This window comes from Sceloporus occidentalis, unplaced genomic scaffold (genome assembly GCF_023333645.1).
Source record: "Sceloporus occidentalis isolate IW3139 unplaced genomic scaffold, rSceOcc1.0.p SCAF_9, whole genome shotgun sequence".
In the NCBI taxonomy this organism is placed as follows: domain Eukaryota; kingdom Metazoa; phylum Chordata; class Lepidosauria; order Squamata; family Phrynosomatidae; genus Sceloporus; species Sceloporus occidentalis.
Window position 1 is genome coordinate 18,835,716 of NW_028316989.1, and position 26,666 is coordinate 18,862,381.

Sequence of the window (26,666 nt, forward strand, 5' to 3'; positions counted from 1 at the left end):
GTGTCATTCTGTTAATATTACATGAACGTAGCCAGGAAGGGTGTGTGGTGTGGTTTTGCCCTAATGCTTTCAATTGCAATAGCCTTGCTGCCCTTATCCATTGTCTGATGATCTCTCACTTGGATGCCTCCAATAAGTTATAACTGGGGCTATTTTTCAAAACTGTGAGGGGACATCAAATAGTGCTGAATAAGGCTAGAGTCCTGTTGGTGACTTACATTGGAATAATAGTTTGAACAGTGGTGTAGTGGTTTGAGCATTAGGCTACAACTCTGGAGACCAAGGTTCAAATCCCTGCTCAGCCATGGAAATCCAGTGGGTGATCTTGGGCAAAGAACACTCTCTCAGCCTCAGAGGAAGGCAAAGGCAACCTGCAAAACAAATTTTGTAAGGTTCACCTTAGTGATCCTATAAGTCAAAAATGTCTTGACGATGCAAAACAGCAACTCCCAACTATGCCAATGTAAGTGCTTTCTAAGCCATTGACGATGGAGATACCCTGCGTTTCTTTGTAGAACACATTTGTCATGGATGCACAAGGACAACCAGACTGCCTTGCACTGTGTGCAACTCTCCACTAGCTACTGATCGACCATAGGGTTTTTGCTCTTGTTGTTGTGTGTTTTCAAGTCATTTCCAACATATGATGATCTTAAGGTAAACCTATCAAGGGGTTTTCTTGGCAGATTTCTTTACAGGGGGTTTTCCTTTGCCTTCCTCTGAGGCTGAGAGACTGACATGACCAAGGCCACCCAGTGGGTTCCCATGGCTAAGTGGAAATTCAAATCTTCGTCTCCCAGGACACAATAATACTGAAACCACTACACTATGCTAGCAGTCACGAAGTGCCAATGGTTACAGTCAAATACATAAACCTAAGGAAACTTCAGGTTGTGTTGAAAGCATATTGGTGGATCTGTGCAGAATGTTATTACTTACACACTAGCAACCTTGTGTTATTGACAACGCTTTGTCAGATGCTATGCTAGCTGTAAACCAGCAGGGATGGAGTGCCTTAGGACAGAAGCATGTAGCCCGTGTCAAACACACTTGTACTTTTTCTAGAACAGTGGGTGGTATTTCACTTCAACTGTGGTAGCCTTTCTGAAGAAGAATAGGCAAGCCTTTTGTGTGTATGTCCACTATTTTGTATCTGTTTGAGAATTGGAAGCTATCCATTATCCCATGTTTCTGCACTATGAGTACTCACAGGTATTTTGCTTCAAAATATACTGTTGTGCTCTATCCAGTGATTAGCACATGAAGGGGAAACATGACAGGAATGCTGTGGGTGCCATCGTTCGGCTATTCAGGGCTTACTCCTATGTCAGCACTTTGAATTGATCCTATTGCACCTCTGGATTTTAGTTGCTAAATGCTTGAAAAGCTTGTTTAAATTAAATCAAAAACCATTCCAAAAGAAAGACTCCAAATCAAGCAGCATTTTTAAAAGGAGTTTTAGAAGAAATGGAGTGTGGCTGTGTGGTTCGCCTAATAGCCCCACTTGATTTTAGCAGGAAGAATAAGAGCAGAGAAAAGCCATGCTTGATCAGATGAAAGGCCTATTTAGAGCAGTGTCCTGTGTTCCTACAGTGGCTAACCAAATGCCTATAGGGTCCCCACAAGCAAGCCTTGAAGGTAGGAGGATCCCTTTTCCCCATCTGTTCCAGCAACTGCTATTGATAGACAATAAGGCCATATACCAAGACAAGTGTGCAGTCCATTCAGCTTTGTATTGCGTACATGGCAGCGTCCCTGCAGAGTTTAAGGCAGGTTTTCCCCAGACTTGGCTGACAACTGATTTCTAACACCTCCAACTTGCAAATGAACCTAAGAATCTCCCCAAAGGACTGAAGTAGGAAGACTGCTTCACCTAGAGCATGTCTCCTTCTGTCAGTTTGCTATTTTTGCATGTGCCACAGGGCAACCTCTCCTTCTTGGAAGGTAGTAAAAACAATCTAGGCAGGGACACTGAAGAGTCACAGGCTGCTCTGTCATTTCAGTGCCAGAGTGATGCATTTCTGTGCTGGCCATGGAAAAGAGAAGTTTCTCTGGTGAACATATAAACAGAACAAGAAACAGGGAAAGGATGGAACACTAGGGATGGACTGCCTTAAACACAAATGCAAATGTTTAGCACAGAAACCTAAGGTCACATTTCTCTATTCTTAAGGCGCCTTTAATCTTTGTGTGACAGGGACACAAAGAAAAAGAAAGTTAAGGAAATAGTAAAAAAATAGTAAAATACAGCATTTTCTTCTAACAATGAGTAGCAGCTTTTGCTTTATTAGTGAATGGTATCACCTCTCAACGTCCTTGAGTACTGCTAAAAACAAGTCAATATATTATTAAAAGCATGCAAATGTATCTATATTTGATAAACTGATCAAGCAATTAAAGGGGAGGTGATTAATTAGTCAAAAATGAGAGCTTGAAATTTTGATTGGGGACAAAGAGGTATTCACAACTTTGTTATTCACAGTATTGTTCAGCAAAATGTTTGAAGCTCTTCAGGTTCCATCGGTATAGTTTCCCAGAAGATCCATCAGTGTTTGAAGAAGTTCAAGACACTGGTGTAAATGGTAACATTTGTACGAATAAGATTATGATCTAGAACTATACAACTCCAACCGAAGCAACACAATGCAAAGGGATCTTGTATAGCACCTTTGAAATTAACTGAGCAAAATACATTATACCATAAGGTTTCATAGACTGGTTCATTTGAGGAAGTCAACCAAGTCTACAGAAGCCTATACTACAACATATTTTACTCAGCTTCAAAGGTGCCACAAGATCCCCTCACATACTGATATTTCAGACTAACACAGCTATGTCTTTCAGTTCCACCCCCTGAAACAGCAGAGGTTGGCAAGTGTGTTTATCGTATCTATTCTTCTTCTCTTGTAGGCCAGGGATTTATAAGTGATGATGAATACTTAGAAATCACAGGGATCACCAGAGACCAGTCTGGGGAGTATGAATGCACTGCTGTTAATGATGTTGCAGCACCTGACATCCGGAGAGTAAAGGTCACAGTAAACTGTAAGTACCTATCTTTCTCTGATATGATTAACAACACTCTAGAAACATTTATAATATAGTTCTTTAGTACACTTACTGTTGAGTCAATTTTAAAACAATGTTGCAAACCAGGCCACTATGTCATCTGCACATTCTAGAAAGGAATTTGGGCAAGAGTAGATTGTTTGAGACTGACTTGTAAATGCACGACCCAAACCATTATTATCACCGTCCTTATCATCACTGTTATTATTTCATACTCACCTCTCCCTATGGATCAAGGCAGGAAACAACAATAGATTAATATGCAGCATCGGTAAAAAACATAGATCAGTTTAAAAGAACAAATAATACAAATATGTATTTTAAAAATCAATCCACATTTGCATATTTATAATTTAAAATTAACAATTTAAAAATTATATAGATAGGCCATATTTTAAAATAAGATTTAAGATGTATTCCAAAGTACACTAATCTTAACTGACCACAGTGGGTCTTACTGTCCAAATAAACAGGTTTAGATTTCCCTTGTTAAGAGTGTTTTAACCTTTTTAATGTTCCCATAAAATAAAATAAAATCACAAGTAGTCTACAGGAAGGTGAACGTTGGACTAGAATAAGGAGAGGCCCTTCAGATAATTTTGGACAGCAGCACCCCATTGGCTGTGTTGGCTATGCCTCATGGCAATGGTAAACCAAAATCTTCACAAGGACTTGCCTGTTCTTGAGCTAGACTTTTATTTTCACCATTGGAGAACATTTAAAAATCTTATCCTGAAATGGAAATTTGAAAGAGGAATATCCCCTTTAGGAATATTAGGGGCTGTACATACAGGCGGTTCAACATCACCATTTCTGCCCCAGATGGAGGCTGCAACAACCGTACGCTGGAGGGAGCAAAAAGAAGCCCTGAAAAGGGGTGTCATAAGCGCCGCAGCACAGCATCATGATGCCTCTTCTGCACAGTGCCGTTTGGGTGCTGCGCCCAGCATGTGTCATCATGGCACACACCTTGTGGATGGGCACTCACCATAATGGCAGCCGGGCAGTGCAGTAAGGGCTTCGAGCATGCAGACGCTCAGCCCTCACTGCGTGTACAGGCTGGCACAAAGTGCTGATCTGTACAGCCCTTAAGTATCGACCTTATACTAGATTAGACTCTTTGTTCACCTAGGCCTAGTAAGGTTGCATTTACACTGTGGAAATAATGCAGTTTGACACCACTTTAAGTGCTGTAGCTCCATCTGATGCAATTACAGGATTTGTAGTATTGTTAGAAAGCATTTAGCCTTCTCTGATGAAGAGTACTGGTGCCTCACAAAACCACACACCCCAGGATTCAGTAGGATGGAGCCATGGCAGTTAAAATAGCATCAAACATCACCATCTCTGCATTGTCTACTGTGCCTGACAGGAGCTCTGCAAATTTACAGGCAGAACAATAGATGCTGGGGATTGAAAAGGCCCCATTGTGGTCCTACCCTGCTTATAGACTACATAAGTGACTAGCCACTATATGAACAGACTGCTGTTCTAAATATCCCACTGATATGACCCAGCAAGTATTGTTCTTAAACTGAAACTAAGGGTATGCAGATATGTGCTCTGCTTCAGAGATATAGTTCCTCCACTTTTCTCAAGAAGTATATCCCAATGATACCGTTTTATTCATATATATGAAATGGCTAGTATACCCAAAAAATTAAATAAAGCAATTTCTGTCAGTCTTCTATGATCTATTTTACCTGGGGAATACATAATAATTGCCTTTACTTCTCTTTCTTTTTTTCCCATCCTCTTGAACAGTAATTCATTTTTTTAGAGAGAGAGAAAGAGAAAAAGAAAGAATCTCTCTGATGGTTAACCTTGGTACACAGCATATTAAGAAATTCTTAGCTTTCAGACACAGTATGAAGAAGTCTTATATGTTAAACAGCTCAGTTGATATGAAAAAAAATCACTATATGCACTTCATTTATTCTTCAAGCCTTTCCTCTTCTGGACAATTTGCTTTTTAAAAACTTGGTTAGCAATGGAGAGCCCAGGTAACTTTGAACTTTTAAAATGGGTACATCTCCAAAAGCCTTTTGGCATTTTAGAGGGGACTTTATACCTTTATAAAGATATAAAGTAAAATTCTGATTTCAGTGAAAGACCACTATTAGGTTTACATTACTGAGCCTTTTCTTTTGGATAATGTAGTAGAGAACAATGAAATATACCAGTAAAATGAAATGTATTTTTAGAGCCGAGCTGCACAACATAAGCTCTTGTAGGCTTGTTATAGCCTCCTTCCAGTATACAGTGGGCCCTTGGTATCTGCTGAGGTTTGGTTCCAAGACCCTCCATGGATACCAACATCTGTGGATGATCAAGTCACATTGTATATACTAGCACAGTGAAATGATGTGTCTTATATAAAACAGCAGCATCAAGATTTGCTTTCCAGATTTTTTGGGGGGTGGAGGGATATTTTCGAGCTGTAGATGGTAGAACCTGTGGGTACTGAATCTGTGGATAAAGAAGACAGACTGTAGTAGTGTTTCGGGGAAGAAAAGGAGAACAGATTCCAAACATGTTTTGGGTTGAGGAGTTGCTTCATTTTTTTATAACCAGCATTAATAACATAAGGCCAAGGTCCTGCATGGGAGACATAGCTACAATGCATAGCTATAATCTCTCAGTTCGACCCCTGAAAACTCACTTTACAAGCCAGGCACATGCACCAACTGAAATAGTCTTGTGGTACTGAAGGATGATGCATCCAGCTCCTTTCTGCCAGTGAGTCGGAATACAACAAACAGTTACAACAGGGATTTTTGGGGGCATTTGTGATTGAGGTAATGGTGTTACAATTGCAAATATGAACAGCAAAAATTACAAGGTTGTAAATCTGGTTTATGCCATTGTAAATACTGAACAAGATGCCAACCAGAGAACTTGGTTCTTATCTGCATCCAGTTGTGCTCTGATCCCAGGCCTGAAACATAAAAACATAGATATGCCCTGAAGCTCTAAGATTACTGGCCATGTATCAGATGAAGTGGATTATATAAACCATGGAGTTTCCTGTGATAAAAAGTGCCATGCAATTCTGTTTTCTTGTCACACCCCTTTCAAAATGTCTATAGCTTGCACGGAAAACTGACTGGTTGCTGAAAAATTCTGCAATGACCTCCCCTTTCTCTGCAGATCCTCCCTCCATCTCCAATCCCAAGAACACTGGTGTGTCAGTTGGACAGAAGGGAATCCTACGTTGTGAAGCCTCTGCTGTCCCAGTTGCAGAGTTTCAGTGGTTTAAAGAAGAAACCAGGTAAACAGGTTTCAGAGGTTGCCTAACTAGCTTGCGAAGGGCAACAACCTTGGCAGGGAGTGATTTGTTTGAGACAAAAGGAGTCCAACTACCAGATGAGCAAGGTTTATCTGTAACTATCACATAGCTCTAGAGGTCCTTTAACTTTTAAGTATAGCCTTGGTACAGACATGCAACATAATATGAGTCCCTTCGGGCATGCACAGATTAAACATAGAATACTGAATAATCTTACACACCTTGATATATCTTTATCACTAGGCAAAGGCCCTCAATGCATCAGAGGATTTTAATTTCACACCGGCTTTAAGTCCAGACTGAAAGTCAGAAAGTCCAAATCAAACCCCACAATAGCTTTAAGCTCAGACAGAAGTTTAGCACTACATAGGATCACGAGACACTTCCTTCCCGTTCACTCCTTCATCATCCCATAACTTTTCCTATCTCTGTATGAACACTCTCAACTGGGGATGTAACAAATACTCATTATGGCCTGTTACAGACTGCCAAAATAAAGCTGCTTCGGGTCTCTTTGGAGGTATGCTGTTTAAATGATGCATGCATCCTAAGAATCCGGAAGCTGCACCAAAGCTGCACTCCAGTGCTTAGGAATGGAGTGTGGCTTTGGTGCGACCTCTGGACTCTTAGGACCCATGCATCATTTAAATAGCATACCTCCAAAGAGACCCCAAGCAGCTTTATTTTGGCAGTCTGTAACAAGCCAATATTTCTTGCTGCAACACCCCAATTTTTAAAAATGGACAATCGCCACAATATTTTTTGCACTTCAGGACTAATTCTTTTACAAGTATTTCATGTGCACTAAAGGCACCTTTTTTCTCTCAAAAATAGTTTTCTTTTGCACAGAACATAAAAGGAAAATATATTCCTTTTCTAATTATATGGATTAATATAGGTCCATGTTTTACCTTCCTCACAGATTAGCCAATGGGCTGGATGGAGTGAGAATTGAGAACAAAGGTCGGATGTCCACATTAACCTTCTTCAATGTCTCAGAGAAGGATTATGGCAACTACACCTGTGTGGCCATCAACAAACTGGGGAACACCAATGCCAGTATAATCCTGTATGGTAGGTACACCAGAAAGTTGGAACACATGGAATTTGCACAGTTTTGATTGTGCTAGTCATGGTCATTGGGCTTACAGCAAAGAAGTCTTGGTACAAAGAGTTTTACACAGAGGAACATACCTGTGCAGCTAAAATCAGCCTGCAACTTCAACCATTAAAATATTTTATAGTGAGGCCTATGATATAAGTACTGTGTCAGTGCACCATACAATTTTACTTAGGCTAAGAACTTCATGTTGAATCAAAGTTTGGACTCTTGCATATTAAACGTGGCCAGAAAACTGAATTATTTCCATTCTCCCAGGATTGGAACACTTACCCTTTCAATTTTTCATTTTACTCAAAACTGATTCAGGGGAGGGGAAGGAAAGTAATGATAGAAACAGCAATTAAACAGGATGGTTATGGTGACATCTCACATTTTCTAAGTTCTTAAAGCAACTTGAAGGGGACTAAGTTTTATTATCAGTATGTTCTTTTGTTGAACACTCCCATCTATCCCACCATGGCTGAAAATAGGATTTGGAGTTTGATAGCTAAACCAAAAAGTGCAAGCCTCCCCTGTTAGTTCAGGCATTTGCAAACCACAGAGGTCAACCAGTGTGCCAACTGTGAAACTTTAGCAAACCCAAGGCATTTTCTAATATCCTATTGTCAAAGCAGATGCAAGTAGAATCTGGTGGATGCTGTCAATTTTTAATGATTCAACTCCTGTAATTGTGTTACATGTTGTCATGCCTGCCACTTCCACATAATCATTGGTGTGATCTCTGTTTACATAAAATGGGTCAGCTTTCTAATAACCCATCTGTTCTTTCATCCATTCACTCACTCAGCTGTCTGAAAATATGAACTACATTTTTTCCCCTTTTCCCTTCCCTTTCCTGTTTTCTCTCCTTTCCCTGTGTGCCCATTGTGTCTTCTGTTTTAGAAATAAGTGAACCTCCAGCACTGGCAGGTTGGTACAAGCATGGTTCCTTCCTTCTTTTGCTTGCAACTTGCCAAATGCCGCTTTGCCATAAAAGAAAGGGCTGCTTCCCACACAGGCATCAGTGCATAGGGGTTTCTGACTGATATGTTTTTGGAAGGAAGGAACTAAGGCAGAGCTTTATAAAAATGTAACTTCAGGGGCATCTTTTTGCTACAGGTTAACTTAAAAAGTAGCTGGATGTGCAATTTTATCTCCTCGCTGGCACAGCAACCATTGAACTGGGCAAGGCATTCCCCCTGGGCCACCAGCCAAAGGGGGTCACCTACTGCTTCCAGCTCCAGTCCATGTCCTACACTTCCACCTCATCTGCAGGAATGAGAAGAAAGAGCTAATCTATGTGCCACGCATGAGCAGTGAAACCACTGCTGCCATTGAACCTGCCAAATTCAGCAGCAGACCAAAAACCCCGTGCCCTGCCCTACCATCTGTTGGGCGGAAAGATAAGAGTCTGAATACCATTTTGAGCAGTGCCACTGCCACCTCTCAGTCTTTCCTTACTACACTGCGATCTGTGCTCTTCCTGCCATCCAAGGGGACCATTTGTACTTCTTACCTAGGGTCCCTGTTTGGACTGTTTGTATGGCAGATGCAGTCTGGACACCTCTATGTTATTCCCCTGCCCCATCTCCTAGCAGGAATGCTTCGATTCAGAATTGCTAGGGATGGAGGAGGTATCTGATTTTACTGTGAGGTTTGACAGGTTTTAGTCTCTACTACCTTGACTGTTTGCATGGCAGATGCAATCTGGAGACCTCATGTTGCTGGCCAGCTGCAGACAGAATGAGGGGGTGGGGGAAGATGTGTCCATTTCAAGTGCACACAAATTTCTGCTTAAGCACACTTTATGCAATGGCAGGATGTATTTAGTGATTTAGGCAGTTAAACAGGAAGACAAAACATATGCATACCTTTGGGGGGGGGGGAACAAAGAAGAGGTTTGAATAACAGCTTTTGTAGAAACCTCAGCTGATGTGGGTAAAAGGAATGACTGACATAGATGGTCATACTGCAGGAGCCTGTAAAAGAACAAAACATACATACACAGAGACACTCGTGTTGGGGCAGGAGTGAAGTAAATGAATGTTGCAACACAAACATGACCCAAAGTGGATTCGAAGAGTACATGAAATCAAGTGGGATGGTCTCCATTACTATTCTGTTCATCTGGAAAGATAGCAAGTGGGGCTAAAAGCCTGTATGTGTATGTACACATTAAATTCCTGTATCTTGACCCAAAGGAATAGTGGGGAAGTGCAAAACCACATTCCTTCTCTGAAGCTAAGTACAGAAGAACCATACCCTTTATTTTAGATCAGGTGTCAAGCAAAAAGAGAATGAGATCTCAAACATAATACTTATCATTATTTTTAAAGTTAGCTCTAATAAACCATAGTACAAGGTGGTAAAACTGCATTCGTGCCAACCTGGATCCTGGTATTCCTTTCAGAAAGTATGATCCTATCTGCAGTAACCTGAATGATGAGCAAAGCAACAGGAAACTTAACAACAGATAACAACAGATAAAGACAAGTCAGAACTGTGGCACTAACCAGTTGATTTTCACTGTACTATATGCATCTGAGGAAGTAGATTGAAGTCTACAAAAGCTCATGCTGTCAATTTCTTTATTTCAGTTAGGCTCAAAGGTGCTACAAGATCTCTCTACAAGTTGATTTTCAGTTAGTGGCATACACAGGCACAGGTTCACCTTATGCTTGTGTATGCCCTTTTTATGTCATTATGGAAACTGGGATTCCCTTTGTGCCTCTGCAATGACCATCACCACCACTTCAGCATACATCCGAGCCACTGCAGCCCATCCCCTTGTTATTCCATGGCTGCTGGTGAGAGGGTAATAAAAGAAATGTCTACCTATGTTCCCATAGCTAGACTCAAAACAATGGCATCATCTGCTGACATATGTGAGATGCCTCAATGGATCATGTATTTTTTTCATGATTGGCTTTGGGGACAGAGCCAGACACTTCTCTGACTCCTCCACTTTCCACCAGCTACAAAATGGCAGGGGGCTGCAGAGTACCTCTAGGGTACTGAACTATGCTGTAGCATGGTTCTGCATGCAGAAATAGCATGCCACAGTGTACATTCTACTTTCCAGCCACCATATCATCTTTATTAACAAAGCATACCACTGACTATGCTCCCCCCCCCTATCTGTTGAATTTGGAACACCCTTTCCAAATTCTTGTAGAAAATCAGTAACTGTGTTTCCAGTCAAAACAGTGTTGACCACAATTTAAGGAAAAGAATTTGTTCATACCCTTGCTGCTCAAAATAATAATCCCAAGTAAGTTTCTGCCTCCTACATCTAGGGAGAGGGAGAAAAGAAGAGAAAGGAAAGAGATTCCTTTCTTGCAGAAAAGATAATATATATAATCTAATAATATTTATTTATGTATTTAGTTATACCCCGCTCTTCAGCCAAAAGGCTATCAGAGCGGCTTACAAATTGTTAATTAGACATTTCCCTGCCCTCAGGCTTACAATAAAGAGACAAGACCCAAAAGGAGAAGGGGATGGCAGTGGGGAAGGGGGAAAGTCCAACAGATAAGGTAAAGAGGCAGGGTGTTACCCATTTTTGACTCCACAGAACCATAGAGTCCGCCCTGGTTTTCTCAGTGGACCAGAGAGAGGACTTATTTTCTTAGACCTGCCTATAAGGATCAACATCTCCTCCCCAGACAAACCAGCCTGACTCCTGGTTTGCTGGTCATCTGAAGGGTTGTAGGAAAAACCAGTACCAAGCATGGCAGTCCTTATCCCCTTGTGCCACAGCTTCAGGGAGCAAATGGAGCATTTCTGCTATGATACTTACTCCCTCTTTTTATACAACCTGACACAGGGCTTTCCCACACTAACCTTGAAATCCAAAATAGCAACTCCTTCAACCCAGAGGTGCCTAAGCCATGAAAATCTACACAGTTCTTGGAAGCTGGTGTATAAATTTGTCTATTAGATTTTTTCCCCCAGCTAATGGAAAAGGTCTTTCCATTTCTCTTTAAACACGGGTATCTTCCCCCCTCCCTCTCCTGCCCAGTTTCCTTACAGAGGAGGAAGTGAATCACATATCTGTTTTCTTTTGGCTGACAGCAGCACCAATGGGTTCTGTTACATTTCTCACAAACCGAAAAAATGTCAACCCATTAGAAAAATATGCAGACATTTCACATTTTATTTTCTGATGAGTTTTCTCTCTTTTTCCCCCCTCCCTGAATCATGGGCATCTGGTTATTAGTTGTTGCTTCCCTAGTTCTTCTGACACAGTCAGTTCAGTGTTTGCAAATGTCAGTAGAGATAGGGAAATGTGTGTGTATGTGTGTTTCCCATTCCTTTATAACTTGGTGTCATCGTTGACTTCACACTTGAATTTCCTTCCTAACCCCAAAGCGGGGAAGATGCTTTAAAATGCTTGTGATCTGAGCACTAAACATGCATTAACTGTCCTTGATATATATTGAGAGGGAGAGAGAGAGAGCACTGTATACCCCCCTTCTCCTAACCAAATTCCTTTGAATTGCTCTACAAAGATTGTCTGGGTAGATGCTTGTGAAGACAATGCTGCATTCTGTTGTAATTAAGCAAAATAAAAGTTCTGTTTGCTGTGAAACAATTTGGGCTAAGCTGGTTTTTCATTGCAGAGAATGGTTTTGCAGCTCTCCACTTATTCGGAAACACATGAGCTAATTAGATTCCATCCTGCCATTATTTTTAATTTTTTGCCATTACAATAGTTGTTATCCCTTTGTCTTAAAATTAATGAGGTTGGAAAGCTCACATCATGTTTCTTTTTAAGTTCAGATTACGGTTGAGTGTTTAGAATTTCACTTGAGGTATAATTATGCACTAATGATTTTTTTCTCCCCCTCCTATTTCCCTTTTCTTGTTTCTTAAAGTACCCTTTGCCTCTTTCAATAGTTTTACTTTATTTTATTTTTTAAACTAAACCCTGGTATAATTTCTTTAACAAAGCAGTGAGGCGTGAGAGGTAGTGACATCCTAGTCTGAATAGATTCCCTCATATCATATTTTATTTCTTTTTTATTGGCTGGTTTAGAAATTGTTTGTTCTTCCCCCTAGGCCTGACATTTCTGTATCTGCAGATGTTAGCTGCATTTATGGGTCTTGGCTGGCATCCTCTATTGCAGTTATGGATTCATAACCTAGAGTTGTGGATCCATCAATGCTACATATTCATGAATGCTGTATAGTCACAATGGGGACACTGTTGGCACAACTGTCAATGCTCCCTCCTTACAGGCCAGTAACCACACCAAGCAATGGAGGTCTCTCACAAGGAATTGTGACTGTGGTTCTGCTTATGATTGTTGCAGTCCCTCCTGCTGCACTCCAATAACCAGCAGAACAGACCTCTATCACTTGTTGCAGTTCCTGGACATTAAGGTAAGGTTTTTTGTGGGGGAGGAATCAGGTGAGGAGATGTTAGGAAATGGGCCCTTATTAGGAAGAATGAAGAGACAAAAAAATTAAGGAAGGAAGGAAGGAAATGTAAAGCCTTGCTGCAAATGTTTCAGCGGATGCTGACAAAATAACATAGGGAAGTAATAGTACAGCTCTATTCTGTTTTGGTCAGACCTCACCTGAAATATTGCATCCCATTCTGGGAACCACAATTCAAGACAAACTGGAGCATGTCCAGAAGAGGGTGGCCAAAATGGTGAAAGGTCTGGAAACCACGTCCTATGAGCAATGGCTCTGTTTAGCCTAGGGAAGAGAAGGTTAAGAGGTGACATGGTAGCCATGTTTAAATTTTGAAGGGATATCATATTGAAGATAAAGCAAGCTTGTTTTCTGATGTTCCAGAGACTAAGACATGGAGTAACAGATGCAAACGACAGGAAGAACAGCTTCCACATAAATGTTAGGAAGATCTTCTTGACAGTAATTTCTGTTTAACAGTGGAATACACTGTCTCAGAATTTGGTGGACTCTCCTTCTTTGGTGTTTTTTTTAAGAGGCTAGATGGTCATCTGTTTAGATTGTTTTGATAGTGTCTTCCTGCATGGAGGAGGGTTGGAAAGGATGGACCTTTTGGTCTCTTGCAACTCTATGATTCTATGAATACAAGATTAAGGAAAAGTTTCACTGTGGACAATATCTGGGAAATGGCAGGTCTCAGTGTTTTGTAAATGCAACTTCAGTGAAGAAGTCTAGAGCAGTGCCAAAATGGCATTTGAAAAATCCCCACCACTTTTGTGATCAGATAAATATGGGGCATTTATCCTAAAGTTATTTAGGCAGAGTATAAAGAGGAGCAAATCCGCCAACAGATTCTGAGGGACAGATTTGGAGGGATAGTGATCGCCAGTAGCAATGACAGTAGAAAGTTGTGTGTTTCTTGGACTGCATGTGTGGAATACAACCCTCGCATGTGCTGCTGTGCCATGCTATTCTCTGGTGCAGCAGAAGGCAGCTTCCTTAGTTGGAGAGTGGACCCTGTGGCCATTTAGTGGTTATGTTTTAAATGTTGCTTTCTTGAATCTTGGTAGAATTGAAAGCCATCCATCTTGGCTGCAGCCACAGCCAAAGAGGAAGAAACGCAAGGTCATTTCTTCCATCACAGAGGGCAACTTTGTTTCCCTTTCTGAGATAGGACACTTCTTAGTCACCTGCATCACCTTTACCTTCCTCTGCCAGATATTCACAGCAACTGTGTCCTCTCCCTATATACACAGCTGCTGTGAAGCAGGGTATGGAATTGCAAACACGCAGTTTTCTACTCTGCATATAATAATGCAGGATCTCAGCCACTTTGTAATGAAAATGCAAGGCTCCGTTTTGTTTGCAAAAGGTGTTACAGACTATTAGGAGAAAATTTTGCTGAGTGACATTGTCTTTTAGAAGAAGAAGAGGCAAGGGAAAAAAGAAATCATTGCAATTTTCTCAAAATTTGTATTTGGAGAAATTTTGGCTTTGCTTTGGAGAGAACTGCAGGATGCAAAGCAATAGGTGAAATATTCTCTTGGAAGGCTTGCTTAGTAAAGATTAGAATCACTGATCTGTGGAAACCTTCATCCTTTCATTGGAGACAGAGGGGAGACATTTTCTGTTGCTTTGTTTAGAGGAAAGTAAACAAGAATAAACAAAGGTCCCATTAGTTTATCCAGGACAATAAAAACACAGGCAAATATTTGGCCATTGTTCTCTATGGTTTAAGCTACAGAACAGCTTCTGAAATATCAGGTAGGGCCCCTAAGGTGCATGTTGTGGCTTTCTCTATTATTCTGGTTCCTTTCTTTCCCTGTGTAACACCTAGGCTGTGTGCCACAACTCAGTGAGTAATGCACACTTACTTGGAGGCTTTCTGCCCCAGGATATGGGTTCAGTGCATAATACAACATGCCTAAATGCTCTGAAGGCACCATATTCTATTTGGTCTTAGAGGCTAAGCAGGTTCTTCAATGGTTAGTACTTGGATGAATATTTCAGAAGAAGGCAATGAGAAACAATTACTGAGGGTTCCTTGCCTGAAACCTTATGAAATCCATAAAATTCATGAGTCAATCATTAGTCAACCAGTGACGTGAAGGTACACATGCACACACACACAATATGTAATTATGTACTAACTAAAGCAACAGTTTATGACAAAAAGAGAAAACAAAATCAACAAGAGTTAGCATAACCGAAGTTTCCTCCACACTTACTTTCCTTAATATTCAATACAGGCATTTTCAGTAATACAGTCTCTGAATCAGAGTAATTACACTTCTGCATACAATATATGTCTTAAAATTTATTTGATTGCTACCAGGATTTGTATGTCAGAAGCACACATTAAATTCCCCATAAGCATACCCAATACCCCCATGTCTCCTTGCTGAAACAACTCCACTGGCTGTCATTCTGGTTCTGGACAAAATTCAACGTCCTGGCTATGGCCTTTAAAGCCATACATGAATTGCTTCCAGACTATTTGGGGAAAAAAACAACATAGCTGGAATTCTGTATGACCTGCTATGTTACATAATTTTACATACCTCTAGCTATGCTGTAGAGGCACTAAGAATCACCTTTACAGAATTGTGAAGATGCATAACAGGACACTGGTAAAGGTTGTTATGCAACTGTGGAATTCTAATTTTCACATACATAAGTTCACTTACAAAGACAGAAGGCCCCAGCAGGATTCTAGTGCATTATGTTTTATGCATTATGTTTTATGCATCTTTTAATGGCGTTTTTAACTTGGGTTGCTTTTTTGTTGTTGTTGTTTTGTTTGTATGTTTGTTTTTTTGAAATTTTGAAATGTAGTTTAATTTAGTAAGACTTATGGTTCCATTAAATTGTTAAACTGGAGCCTGAAAGAATAGAGCTCAGATTATCCCTCTTAGCATATACACACATTATGAATGAACTCACTTTCTTTATATAAGAGAAGTGACCTTGACCAGTAGTTCAAAGTAATTAGAGAAATGAAAGATAGTGGTTAAAAAAGGCGTTAAAATGCTATGCACACTTTCTTTTCTATAATCTTTGTACAAGATCCATTCTTTGATCCAGGCCATGTTTTTTAGAATGACCTAAGGATAGATAATTCAGCTCAGGTTCTTCTTTGTGGATCTGGAAAGGTTAGAACAGTTAGACTGTGGCTTTAGAGAGAGAAGCCACAGTACTGTAAGGCTTTCACCCTGTAAGCATCTGATGAGTTTGTACTATTACTCTGAAGAACTCCAAGCCACTAAACTCAATACTTCCCCTTGTTGTGTGTCCTTGCACAGAGGTTCCCCACAGGAATTGATGAGGTGCTCATTTCTCACCTCACCTCACCCCATGCAGCAGTTTGTTACAGCCTTCCCTTTTTGTTTTGTCAATCACATAAGGATTTATGTCAAATCACGAGGGAGTGAACAGGCAAGCCCAGCTCCACCAGGGCTAGCCTGAAGAAGAAGAGCCCTCCCTCTAGTCCATCTGCCTGGGTCCAGGCATCAGAGGGAGAGAAGAACCACTGGACTTCATCCCCTTCCCCATTACCATTCCCTTCTCCTTTTGTGTCGTGTCTTTTAGATTGTAAGCCTGAGGGCAGGGAACCGTCTTATTAAAAATAATAATTGTTAGCCACTCTGATAGCCTTTAGGGCTTCCTGATATATAGGTACAAAGAGTGATGATGGGATGGTTGTTCTCATGCATCTCCTGTTGTGTTGCCCACTGTTGCTAGCATAAGATGCTCCCTCTGAGGCTGAAAATGAGATGTCCACCATCAATTACACAGGCCGGTTACAGACCGGCACTTTAGTGCGTGACGAGCACGCACTAGGGTTACAAAAGGGCGGTGCTTCCACAACGCCCTAACCCTAATGCGTGCTCGTCACGCACTAAACGGCGGCGGCCCTTCCATATGGCCGCCGCTGTGAGGACGTCACGGCCGTGCCGCCTCTAGACAGGGCGGCGTGGATGTGACGTCCTTGCTCTGCGCCAGGGCGCTTAGTGCACCCTGAACATGGAGCAGGAAGGAGCTCTGTTTCGGAGCTCCTTCCTGGTTTAGTCCGCTGGGTGCAGCCTTCAGACGGCTGCGCCCAGTGGACTAAAAGAGAAAGGGGCCAAGCGGCCCCTTTCTCTTCTCCCCGCCGCCGCGGGGTGTCCTTGGGGCTTGAAGCCCCAGGGACACCCCTTTTCAGGCTGCGGGGAAGCGGCGTTTTGCTGCTTCCCCGCAGCCTGAAAAGCGGCGGATCGGGGCCTCAGCAGCTGCCGTTCTGGCCGCTGAGGCCCCGATACTCCGGGGAAAGGGGCGGGTCCAGACCGCCCCAAATGGGCGGTCTATAACCCGCCCCAGTTGTGTGCCTTGTTCTGACCTCAGAGGCAGTAACTTGCAATGGGCGGCACAGCAAGACACGTTGTAAACAGCCACCCAGTATTGCTCTGAATTTTCGGAGATGATCCATAGCCTTCCACATAGGCCAAATAGCATGCCCTCCTCTTGTCTTCATGGTGATCTGTCTGGACAACACAGAACCCAGTCTTCGATTCTGGTGTGAAGTGTCCTCATGATGCATGACCAGGTTCAGCACTGAACCTATGGCAGACCACCCTTAAAACATTTTTTTAAATCACCTTTTGCTGCGGATCTTCCCGGAAAATCCAGAGACCTCTAGAGTGATGTCAGATGGCTGTTTACAACACATCTCACTGTGCTGCTCACCACTGCCAGCATGGGTTTTTCTCCCCTCTGAGGTCATAAAAAAGCATCCAGCCATGTGATTTATTCTGGGTACCTCATTTTCAACTTCAGATGGAGAAACTGACACTGGCAGTGGGTGACATAGTGGGACACATGTGCAAACAGGTACCTGGTGTCATTCTAGAATGTCTACAAGTAAAAGAGGGACTTTAGGCAGCTATGGAGCCAGAATATTGCAGGCTCCTCCTGTTGCTTTCTGGTCCATGCAGAGACAGCTTGGAGCAAAGAGTGATTCTTAAAAATTTAGTTTAAGGGTAGTATACTGCAGGTTTGCTACTGACCTGGCCTTACATTATCATGATAGTTCACACTAGAATTGGGGATTGGGCTCTGCATTGTCCAAACAGATTGTTGTGAGGCCAGGAGAAGGATTTGCTATTTGATCTTTGCAGACAGACTAGATATCCCTTCCAAGCATGGTGATCTTCAAGTGGAAAGGTATCACCTGATAGCCCTTTGGATGAGAGGAACATGTGTAGAAAATCACCACTTTAAATACCAAGGTCCCACAGAGCTGTCATGATTAACACTCTTCCAACTCAATGTTTCTATGAACATCTATTTAGAGACCTAGCCTCCATGAATTTAGCTAATCTCCTTCAAAAAAACCCCAACAACCCTTTTAAAAACTGTTGTTCATTCCTACAGCCTCTATTCATTGAAAAAATAGGGAAATTGTGGCAAAATAGATGCACCGCTCCCCATATGTTAGCTTCAACATTTTCTGGTATGGGCAGAGTAAGGGGAGAGACCATCCCAGGTAAAGTGAAGCCTACAAAATATCTGCACCTTAAAAAAAAAATCAAAAGTATAATCCAAGCTCTCCAAGATGCAACAAGTTCCCCTCCTGAGGAAGCCCCAAATGCTTTTCTTTTAAAAAGGAAACAAGCTACTTGAATTCCTAGGATTGTATGTGTGTGGGTTTTTTTAAAGCTTTCATGCTAGCAAAAGTCAAGGTCAGCTGCTGCCAAGAAGAGCTATGTGCTTGATGCGCCAGCCAGTTATCGGGTTCACCCTTCACTAGGGACTCTGTTAGATTTCACTCAGATTGTCACAGACTAATCAAATCCTTTAGCAGTTTTGCCTTCCGGCTTGTGGAAGGTGGCATTGGAACAAAGACACTTTGTTGAGCAGTTCTGAGATTTCTTGACTAACCAAAAGTGAAAAGGAAAAGGAAAGAGAAAAAGAAAGAAAGAAAGAAAGAAAGAAAGAAAGAAAGAAAGAAAGCTGTTCCTGCTGAGTAACCACATCCCTTGCTCCCTGCATGTCCACAAATGTCTGTTACAGAGTCCCAAACAGATTTAGATGCCTTTTTCACAGGCTTGATTCTGCATGGCACCTGATTAATTTTGATTTTGATTTCTGTCTGCCACAGCTTCTTCCTTATGTCTTCTGCTTTATTTTGGTTACCTCTGTCACTCTGCTCTTCTTTGTGCCTCACACCCATGGGTTTGTATGAAATCTTCAGTCACCTGATTGTGAACCTATAGGCTGTTTTAACTGCTGTTCTTGTTACTTTGGTGTGTATTTTTGTGTATCACCACCTTGTCAACATCTCATTTGAAAACGATTGTGGAAAACTATTGTGGAAGTCTAGTATTGAAATAAAATACAGGAAAAGGTATATCCCAGTGTGAAGAACTGATATGCAGAAATACTATGGTTGAGTGAACTCAGCCTCCCAAATATCTTTGGCTTACTTGAGGGAGGTGAAATGGATAAAGGGGAGAAGATTTTGTTAAATATTCTCCACAGACAATACATGATTCTCCAACAGCAGCGGATGGAGCAAAAATAATTTTCTCTTTCGATAAAGCTTGGTTTAGTGAATACTGAAAGAAACAATATTAAATCATCATTTCTTTTCCATGCTATGGATAGCACCCTACACTGCAGTTGCAGAGTTGTAATTAAGACTTATGGATCCATAACTGCTCCTTATTCAGTTCTGTATACATAGTAAATGCTCCACCCAAAACCTACCTTAAAAGCCAGTAGCCACAGGAGATGGAGGTCTGTTCTGCTGGCAGTCAAAATGCAACAGTGAAAAGTTTCCCTGCATTCTCTGGTGTAACAATCAGAAGTAGGACTCTGTTACAAATCCTTGTTACACCAGAGATTGCAGGTGAAAAGGTGCTGAAAACATAATCCTACTGTACTCCAACTTCCAACAGAACAGACCTCCATCACTCAATTGGCTGCTGGCTATTAAAGTTAGGTTAGATTTAGGGAGTCAGATTGGGAGACAAGGTGTAGTAAAATATTTGTAACAACATCTGTGATGCAGGATCCCAGTAATCCTTCTCATTATAAATATTCTGTTTTTTAATTGATAGTTATATTTGTATATTTTGCTCCATATTCCACGGCAAACCCTGATACAGTACCTAAGCCTGGAGTAGGAATCATGTGACTCTTCCAGTGTTTTGGACTGAAGCTCCCAGCATTCTGCAACATTTTCTATAGTGGCTGGCACTACTGGGACTCACAGGCCAACAACTTCTGGAAGATCACATTATAAATAATGGGTCAATATCTCAAATACTGGTGAAGGAAATGGTTTGAGAAAGGAGGACTAGAAATAGTATTGCTTTCTGTATTGATTTTATAAGCTATCAAATTAAATCTATTTTAGGGGATGGGCAGTCCAGTGAATATCATATGGGTAGAATGCATTTTTGAAAAGTTAAAAAGATTGAGACACCTTCCCCCAAGAAAGAAATTATCAGAAAGAGTTATTTATTGATACATTTTGGAGAGGCTCTTGGAATGCCCTCTTTGGTCTCTCAACTGCAGAAGCCAGGGGTGGTCCTCCCTGTTTGGGTAGATCAGTGGTCCCCAAACTGTACCCTTTAGTTTTTGGAATTCAGCTCCCAGAAGCCTCAGCCATATTGGCTAATAGTCTGGGATTCTGAGAGCTGAAGTCCAAAATCCCTTAAAGAGCACAGTTTGGGGACCACTGGGGTAGATGACGCACAATCCCCTACGTTCCTGCAAACTAGCAGAAGCATACAAGGTTTACTTAGATCTTGCAAGAACAGGTAATAAAATAGTTGTCATTGGTTACACATTGGGTGCCCCCTTGGCTTCATCAGTGGTGACCCTACCCTCTGCCTCAGTAAACCTTGTGGGCATTGGTTACAGCTCTACACAGAATAAATTCTGCAACACCCTCTCAGGGTCCATAGGATAATAGACCCTTTTCTTTGTTTATTTCCTTGCCGTACGCTCCTACGCTGTCTATGAAGGAAAGCCAGACTTTGTAATGTTTAGATCAGACAAAGTGAGGAGGACAAGAATTAGTTGTTCATGACCTGACTGTTGGAAATCCAGACTTTAAAAGGGGAGCTGTACAAATCAAAGCCTCATTACTGAATATATATATATATATATATATATATAGAGAGAGAGAGAGAGAGAGAGAGCGGTACAGTTATCAGGGCCTGCATGGTATTTGCCGCTGTTTGCAGTCTGCCCATGTGTTGCAGTCATTATCAATTTTTAATTAGGCTAGTGACATTCAGCTAGTTAAATAACAAGTGAAAGCAGTTCTTTGCATGTACTGAAATAGCCAGGAGGGAAGGGAAAGGCAAGGCAAGACTGGGAGATGGTGGTGATGGAACAAGACCCTCACCAGAGAACAAAACTCCAAGGATGTAAAACATTTAAGAGCAGTTACTGTATAAAAGGTTCCAGATGGGAGGAGTTCAGCACAGATGTGTTCTATTTCTAGGACTCCACTCAATCAGTGTTGCTATAAAATGGCAAATTAATGAATTAAACAGCACAAGGCTTTTGCTAGCCTCTTGGTTGTTAGCAGCTGCTGTGGGGAGGATAGCTTGGAGGCTATGCGATTTAGCTAGGCTGAGAGTTTAGGGGAGATAAACATTTAAAGACGGTCTTTACAAAAGATGGAAATAGGGTTTTTATCTTTCTCTCCTATTGCCTCCCCCTCCAATATGAGAAAGGAAGGTTGATGGGAGAATTGTAAAGGAGAGGAGATGGCTCTTCAAATATAAACCCAGCTGTACTTTAGGATCACCTTAAGAGGTCTTGTCATCTGTGGCAGCATCTTAGATTTTTACCCCAAAGGAACATGACACACCTTCACTTTTTAGTGGTGGTGCCAGACATCTGAAATATGTGCTGATTGGTCAGGCAATATTATGGAGATGCACCCAACTTGAGGGCGTGCACATCTTTTGTCAAGAATTTTTGGTGCAAAGTTTTACAAATGCCAGGTTTTTACAACTGTATTTAAGATTTCATTCATATGCATTTTAATATATATATATACATATATACACACACACACCTAAAACCTGCTGTTAGGTCCACTGAATAAATGGGATTTACTATGTGTTGACACTAGTTATTGATTTAATAGGTGTATTCCAATTAGGAATAACCAACCGGTTTCCAGCCACTATAGTTATTATTCTGTATAGCATTTCTGAGTACATTGTGGGTAAAAGGATCAGATATAAATAAGCAAATTACATGTAAGTAAGGTAATTTATTTGTATCTTACCCTTGTGTTAATAGAGACTATATGAATAAGCAATGGTAAGGATTGAGTTCATATCACACATCGATGATATAAACATGAACCTTCTTATTGCTCATTTAATGTCAATCCACCTATCCTCCTGTATCTCCATGCCCACAGAGAGAATAGTCAAACCAGCTGTTTATTGATTCGAGATGAATTTTCTTGACACTTCTGAAGACTCTCCTTATGCAAAATATGGTTCCTTGAAATGGGCCCACCATTGATTGTCTTGTTTAATCAGAGCATAACTTAAAATAATTTCAGTTAAAGCTTATGCTACCAATTTCTTTCTTGCAGTTAAGCACTTAGTTATGTATAAGCTGATACAGGATTCTGGGTAGCAGTTGTAGAAGTGACAGTGATTAAGATGATGATGATGATGATGATGATGATGATGATGATGATGATGACCTCTACCTTCCTCATTTTCCTCTTTTGTATTGTTTCATCCAGGCCCAGGAGCAGTACACGATGGCAACAGTGCAGCTTCCAGAGCGATGGCTTGCCTCTGGCTATCAGGCACTCTCTTTCTTTATTTCCTCCTCAAGTTTTGATAAGAAAAGTGAGGGTCCTTGCAGATGACGCCTGGCTTCTCCCACACCACAGACTTTTAACCATCCATACTGCTGGGGAGGGGAGGGGGCAAACAAGCAGACACACAAACAGTCTGCAGCTTGAATCTACTGCCGGGAGGGCAAGGGGAGGGGGAGGGCAACTGGGTTCCAAGTCAACTACCCATTAGGGGCTGGTCAATCATGGGCATTTCCCAAAGCAGAATCAGTTTTAATTTCCTCCCTTGGCCCCATACCTCAAAAAAAAAAAAAAATACCCTATTTATAAATGTCAACCTTTCAGTTCTACTGTCAAAGAGTTTCAGGAACGAGCCCACCAAATGCCCCAAGAGGAGGATGCACCTTAGTCCGGGAGACAATGCACAACAAGAATTCAAAAGCAAGTCCTCCTATCTCTGGTGTCTCTTGAGCAAAAGGATTGTTCTTTCTACTTGTAACACTGTACATATCTGTTCATGTTTCTCCAAGTGTCCGATTATGCTCTGGTATCACCTTGCTTCGACCTGGGTGGATGTCTTAATAAATTTGTAGCCTGGCCATCAGTGCAGTCCTCTGCCTCCTCCCCAACACATGTGCTAGATCAGAAGTGTGAAGGCTAAGAGTGATGTTGGATTAGGTCAAACATTTAGACACAGACTGTGAATTTGCTAAGTGCTGAGAGGGGAGGAAAGAAAAGCCAGGGCATGAACCTTCTGCCGTAGATGTTGGCTATGCATCTCCCATTTTTCAGAATAATCATGCCACCCTTCTGCCCATTTACCTGTCTGCCTTTTCTGTCAGGTGTTAGGCAGATTTATCAATATATCAATGTAATTATCTGGTAAAGGCTTTTTTTCCTGCAAACCAAATCTCTCTTCTGCCACTCCTTCTCCATTTGTTCACCCATCCATCAGCATAATCACCTCTATTGAGTCCCGCCTCCATCTAGACAATTTTTAAATTCCTCATTATTCAACACATTAATATCTCAAAGTTCCACTTCAGTTTTTCAGTCTCCTTTGCCACCGAGTAAAGAAAGCAGAGGTACTTATGTAGCCACTAGTGAAAACTTGTGGCACAGATAAAGAAAATGGTACTCTGAAAACCAAGTGGGATCAAAGACAAAGGCACAACATTTGATACAGCGCCAACATAAATATGTCTGTGGAAATTGTGAGGTTTCTAGCCTCTCATATTTTTGCCACAAGAAAGCCTGAGCCCAACCCATCCCTAACTAAACAAGAATATAGTTCCAAGCATTGCCTTAAATATAATTCACATAAAAGTGTTGTTTATATTTGGAAGTATTCTACCATCTATTCCACTGTCCCAAGTCCTATTGCACATAGACATTCAGAGAGAATCACCCCTCTTTTATTCTGGAACATCCAGAGAGAACAATGATATTGAGGTGAAGTATGACTTGTTTTGCCTTCCCCACTCAACCTGTGTCTTTCTGGCTTTAGCAGTCCATCCATTCAGAAGCTAATAGAGGCAGTGAGTCTGACACATTTATCTTGTATTGGGGGGACCCTTTTGGGAGTGAACCAGATCTGAATGCCAACTTAATTTCCAAATACTGGATTAGAATTAAGTGTGGGAGCCAGATGGAAAGGGGAAAAGTAAAACAAATACACATGATTTCTTGTCTCTTGGTGGCTTTTATTCAAGCCCTTCTAAACAACAGAAGAAATGTTCAGGTCACTATTTTCTAAAGCAGAGCAATGGTATGGAACTGACGACATTTTATTTCACTTTTGGGATTCAGATTGCTGCAAGTTCTGGCACAGCCCACCTTTTGTCTGAATGATACAAGATACACACCACCAAGAAGATATGCTTCTTTCATTCATGAACAATACAGAAATGGGAGGTGGTGGTTGTTGGGGATGAATTCTGGTCTTTACAATGAAAGAACAGATCAGTTTTCTAAGAAGTGACCAGTGTTGGGGGAGAGGTATTAACAGGTTGGCACCCCTAAATTTAACAGAGCACTGTATGTGTTTCCATCTCACATCCCATGAAAAGTTGGACTGATGGGATTGCTATACCAATGCTATTTGCTTTTGGTAAGATCAGTCATGGGGGGAGGCCTATTAGTTCAGCATATGATTTATGCCATTTCTTCTGTTATATATAGAAGCATTCTTTTAGGTGCGACCAATATGGAAAATTAATAAATAAAGGATCCCAATACTATTCCTCCCTCCCTTTGGAAATGTTCTGCATAGGAAGATGGTCTGAAGATCATCCTGTACAAACCAAGACTGAGAGGCCCAACAGTACCCTGAAAAGCAGTAAGGAAGTATCATGCCCACTGTACTGAGCTGCTATCAGCAATGTCCTGGGAACACTAACATGACCTTGTGGATGGCAAGTGACTGGTGCCAATTCCCAAAGGCTTTATGTGGATGATCACAAAATTGTGCTATTCAAGTGTTTCGATTATCCACACATGTAAAACATGGATGATTACAAAGTCTGATATTTACTTATACAAGACTAAACATTTGGGTGGTATATTCATATTGAAAAAAAGTTGGAATGGTCAGGGCTTTGTTTTTAGATGACTGATGAAGGCAAATCCACTACAACTACATTATTACTGAATGTACAGACTTTGCTTCCCATAACTTTATTTGCACCCCCAAATGACATGCTTCCCTCTCAAGAACAGAAATTGTAAAACCCTTTTAGAGGGGAAAAATCAGAGTAAAAGAGACAGCAAGAGGAAAAGTGAGAACATCATTTCTAAAAATGTTTATTGTCCTACCAGCATTACACTACACTTTTTATTCCATACTGGAACAACAGGCAACAAAGCTCAACAAAGGGGAGGGAAAACCTTAATTCAAAGTGACTCAGACAATATAATGGACTGCAATCAATAAAAACATATGCCACAATAAATACATTAGCCATTAAGGTGCCACAAGACCCTTTGTTGCTTCTGCTATGAAGAGATTCAACATCATGAAGCCGTTTGGATGTCAATTCAGTCTCTATAAGAAATTTGCAGCCATGTGCTTTAATGCAAACAAGCTTTGAGTTCCTTCAAGAATTGTTTTGCTGGATCAAGCCAGAACTGGTCTTACAATTGATTCAACAGTCTCAACTAGATGATTCCAGGTTATGGCTTCTCCTTTTAACCTTGAAGAATACAGAAGTGATGCATCTGGTATTCGGTTTGTCCAGATGGCAAGAAGAAGTTATTGGCTTATTTTGAAGATGTTCTAATTAAATATAAGGTAGACATAGACATACTTCACCTATGTTCTTGGTTGACTTAGATCATCACCAGGTTTGATCTAACTTTAAGTTTGAACTGGAAGTCATTGGATAAAATTTATGGGTCTATTGTTCAATGAATTGCTACTGTGCTTACTTTAATTTTTTTAAAAACCTGATTTAGTCCAAAACAAATGTGAATGTAAAGTAAGTGTGTAGAAGAAGCGTTTTAACTCTCAAAAACAAATTGTTGAAAGAAAGATGCTGAAAATCATGATGAAAAGTTCTGACAAGGATTAAAAGATAGACATTTTGTTGAACAACCAGTTCTAGAAATCTAAATCTAGGGAATTCCATTCCACAAACAGTCAATGTTTTCTGCATGCCTAGGTCCAGGAACTTAGGCTTAGAAGTTGAACAAACAAGCCCTGTAGAGAAGGGCTATATCAAGTGGAAGGAAAGAGGAGAACCCCTAGCTTTAAAAGTGTACGTGTATGTGTATATATGTATATATATATATATATATATATATATATATATATAAAATGAGTAAGTTTCATTAGAGGTTTTCTGTGAAGAAAGGGGAGAATTCCTTCCAAAATAATGTGCACTGAAGTGCTGGTGACACACCATGTACTAAGTTTTCTTGATAGTGGTTAACGTTAAGTGCCTAATGTGTGGTGTTTGCAAATA

At 41.0% G+C, this 26,666-nt stretch overlaps 1 protein-coding gene across 3 annotated transcripts in view; it reads left to right on the forward strand.

Moving 5' to 3' along the window:
* OPCML (opioid binding protein/cell adhesion molecule like) overlaps nucleotides 1-26,456 on the forward strand; it is an 842,793-nt gene extending 816,337 nt beyond the window's left edge. For all 3 annotated transcript variants that reach the window (XM_089537525.1, XM_089537526.1, XM_089537524.1), the window contains 4 exons: nucleotides 2,911-3,045; nucleotides 6,220-6,340; nucleotides 7,281-7,432; nucleotides 22,648-26,456. In XM_089537525.1, coding sequence (XP_089393651.1) covers nucleotides 2,911-3,045; nucleotides 6,220-6,340; nucleotides 7,281-7,432; nucleotides 22,648-22,748 — 509 coding nt within the window. In that variant the 3' untranslated portion in view covers nucleotides 22,749-26,456. The remainder of the gene's footprint in view (nucleotides 1-2,910; nucleotides 3,046-6,219; nucleotides 6,341-7,280; nucleotides 7,433-22,647) is intronic.
* The last annotated feature ends 210 nt before the right edge of the window (nucleotides 26,457-26,666 follow it).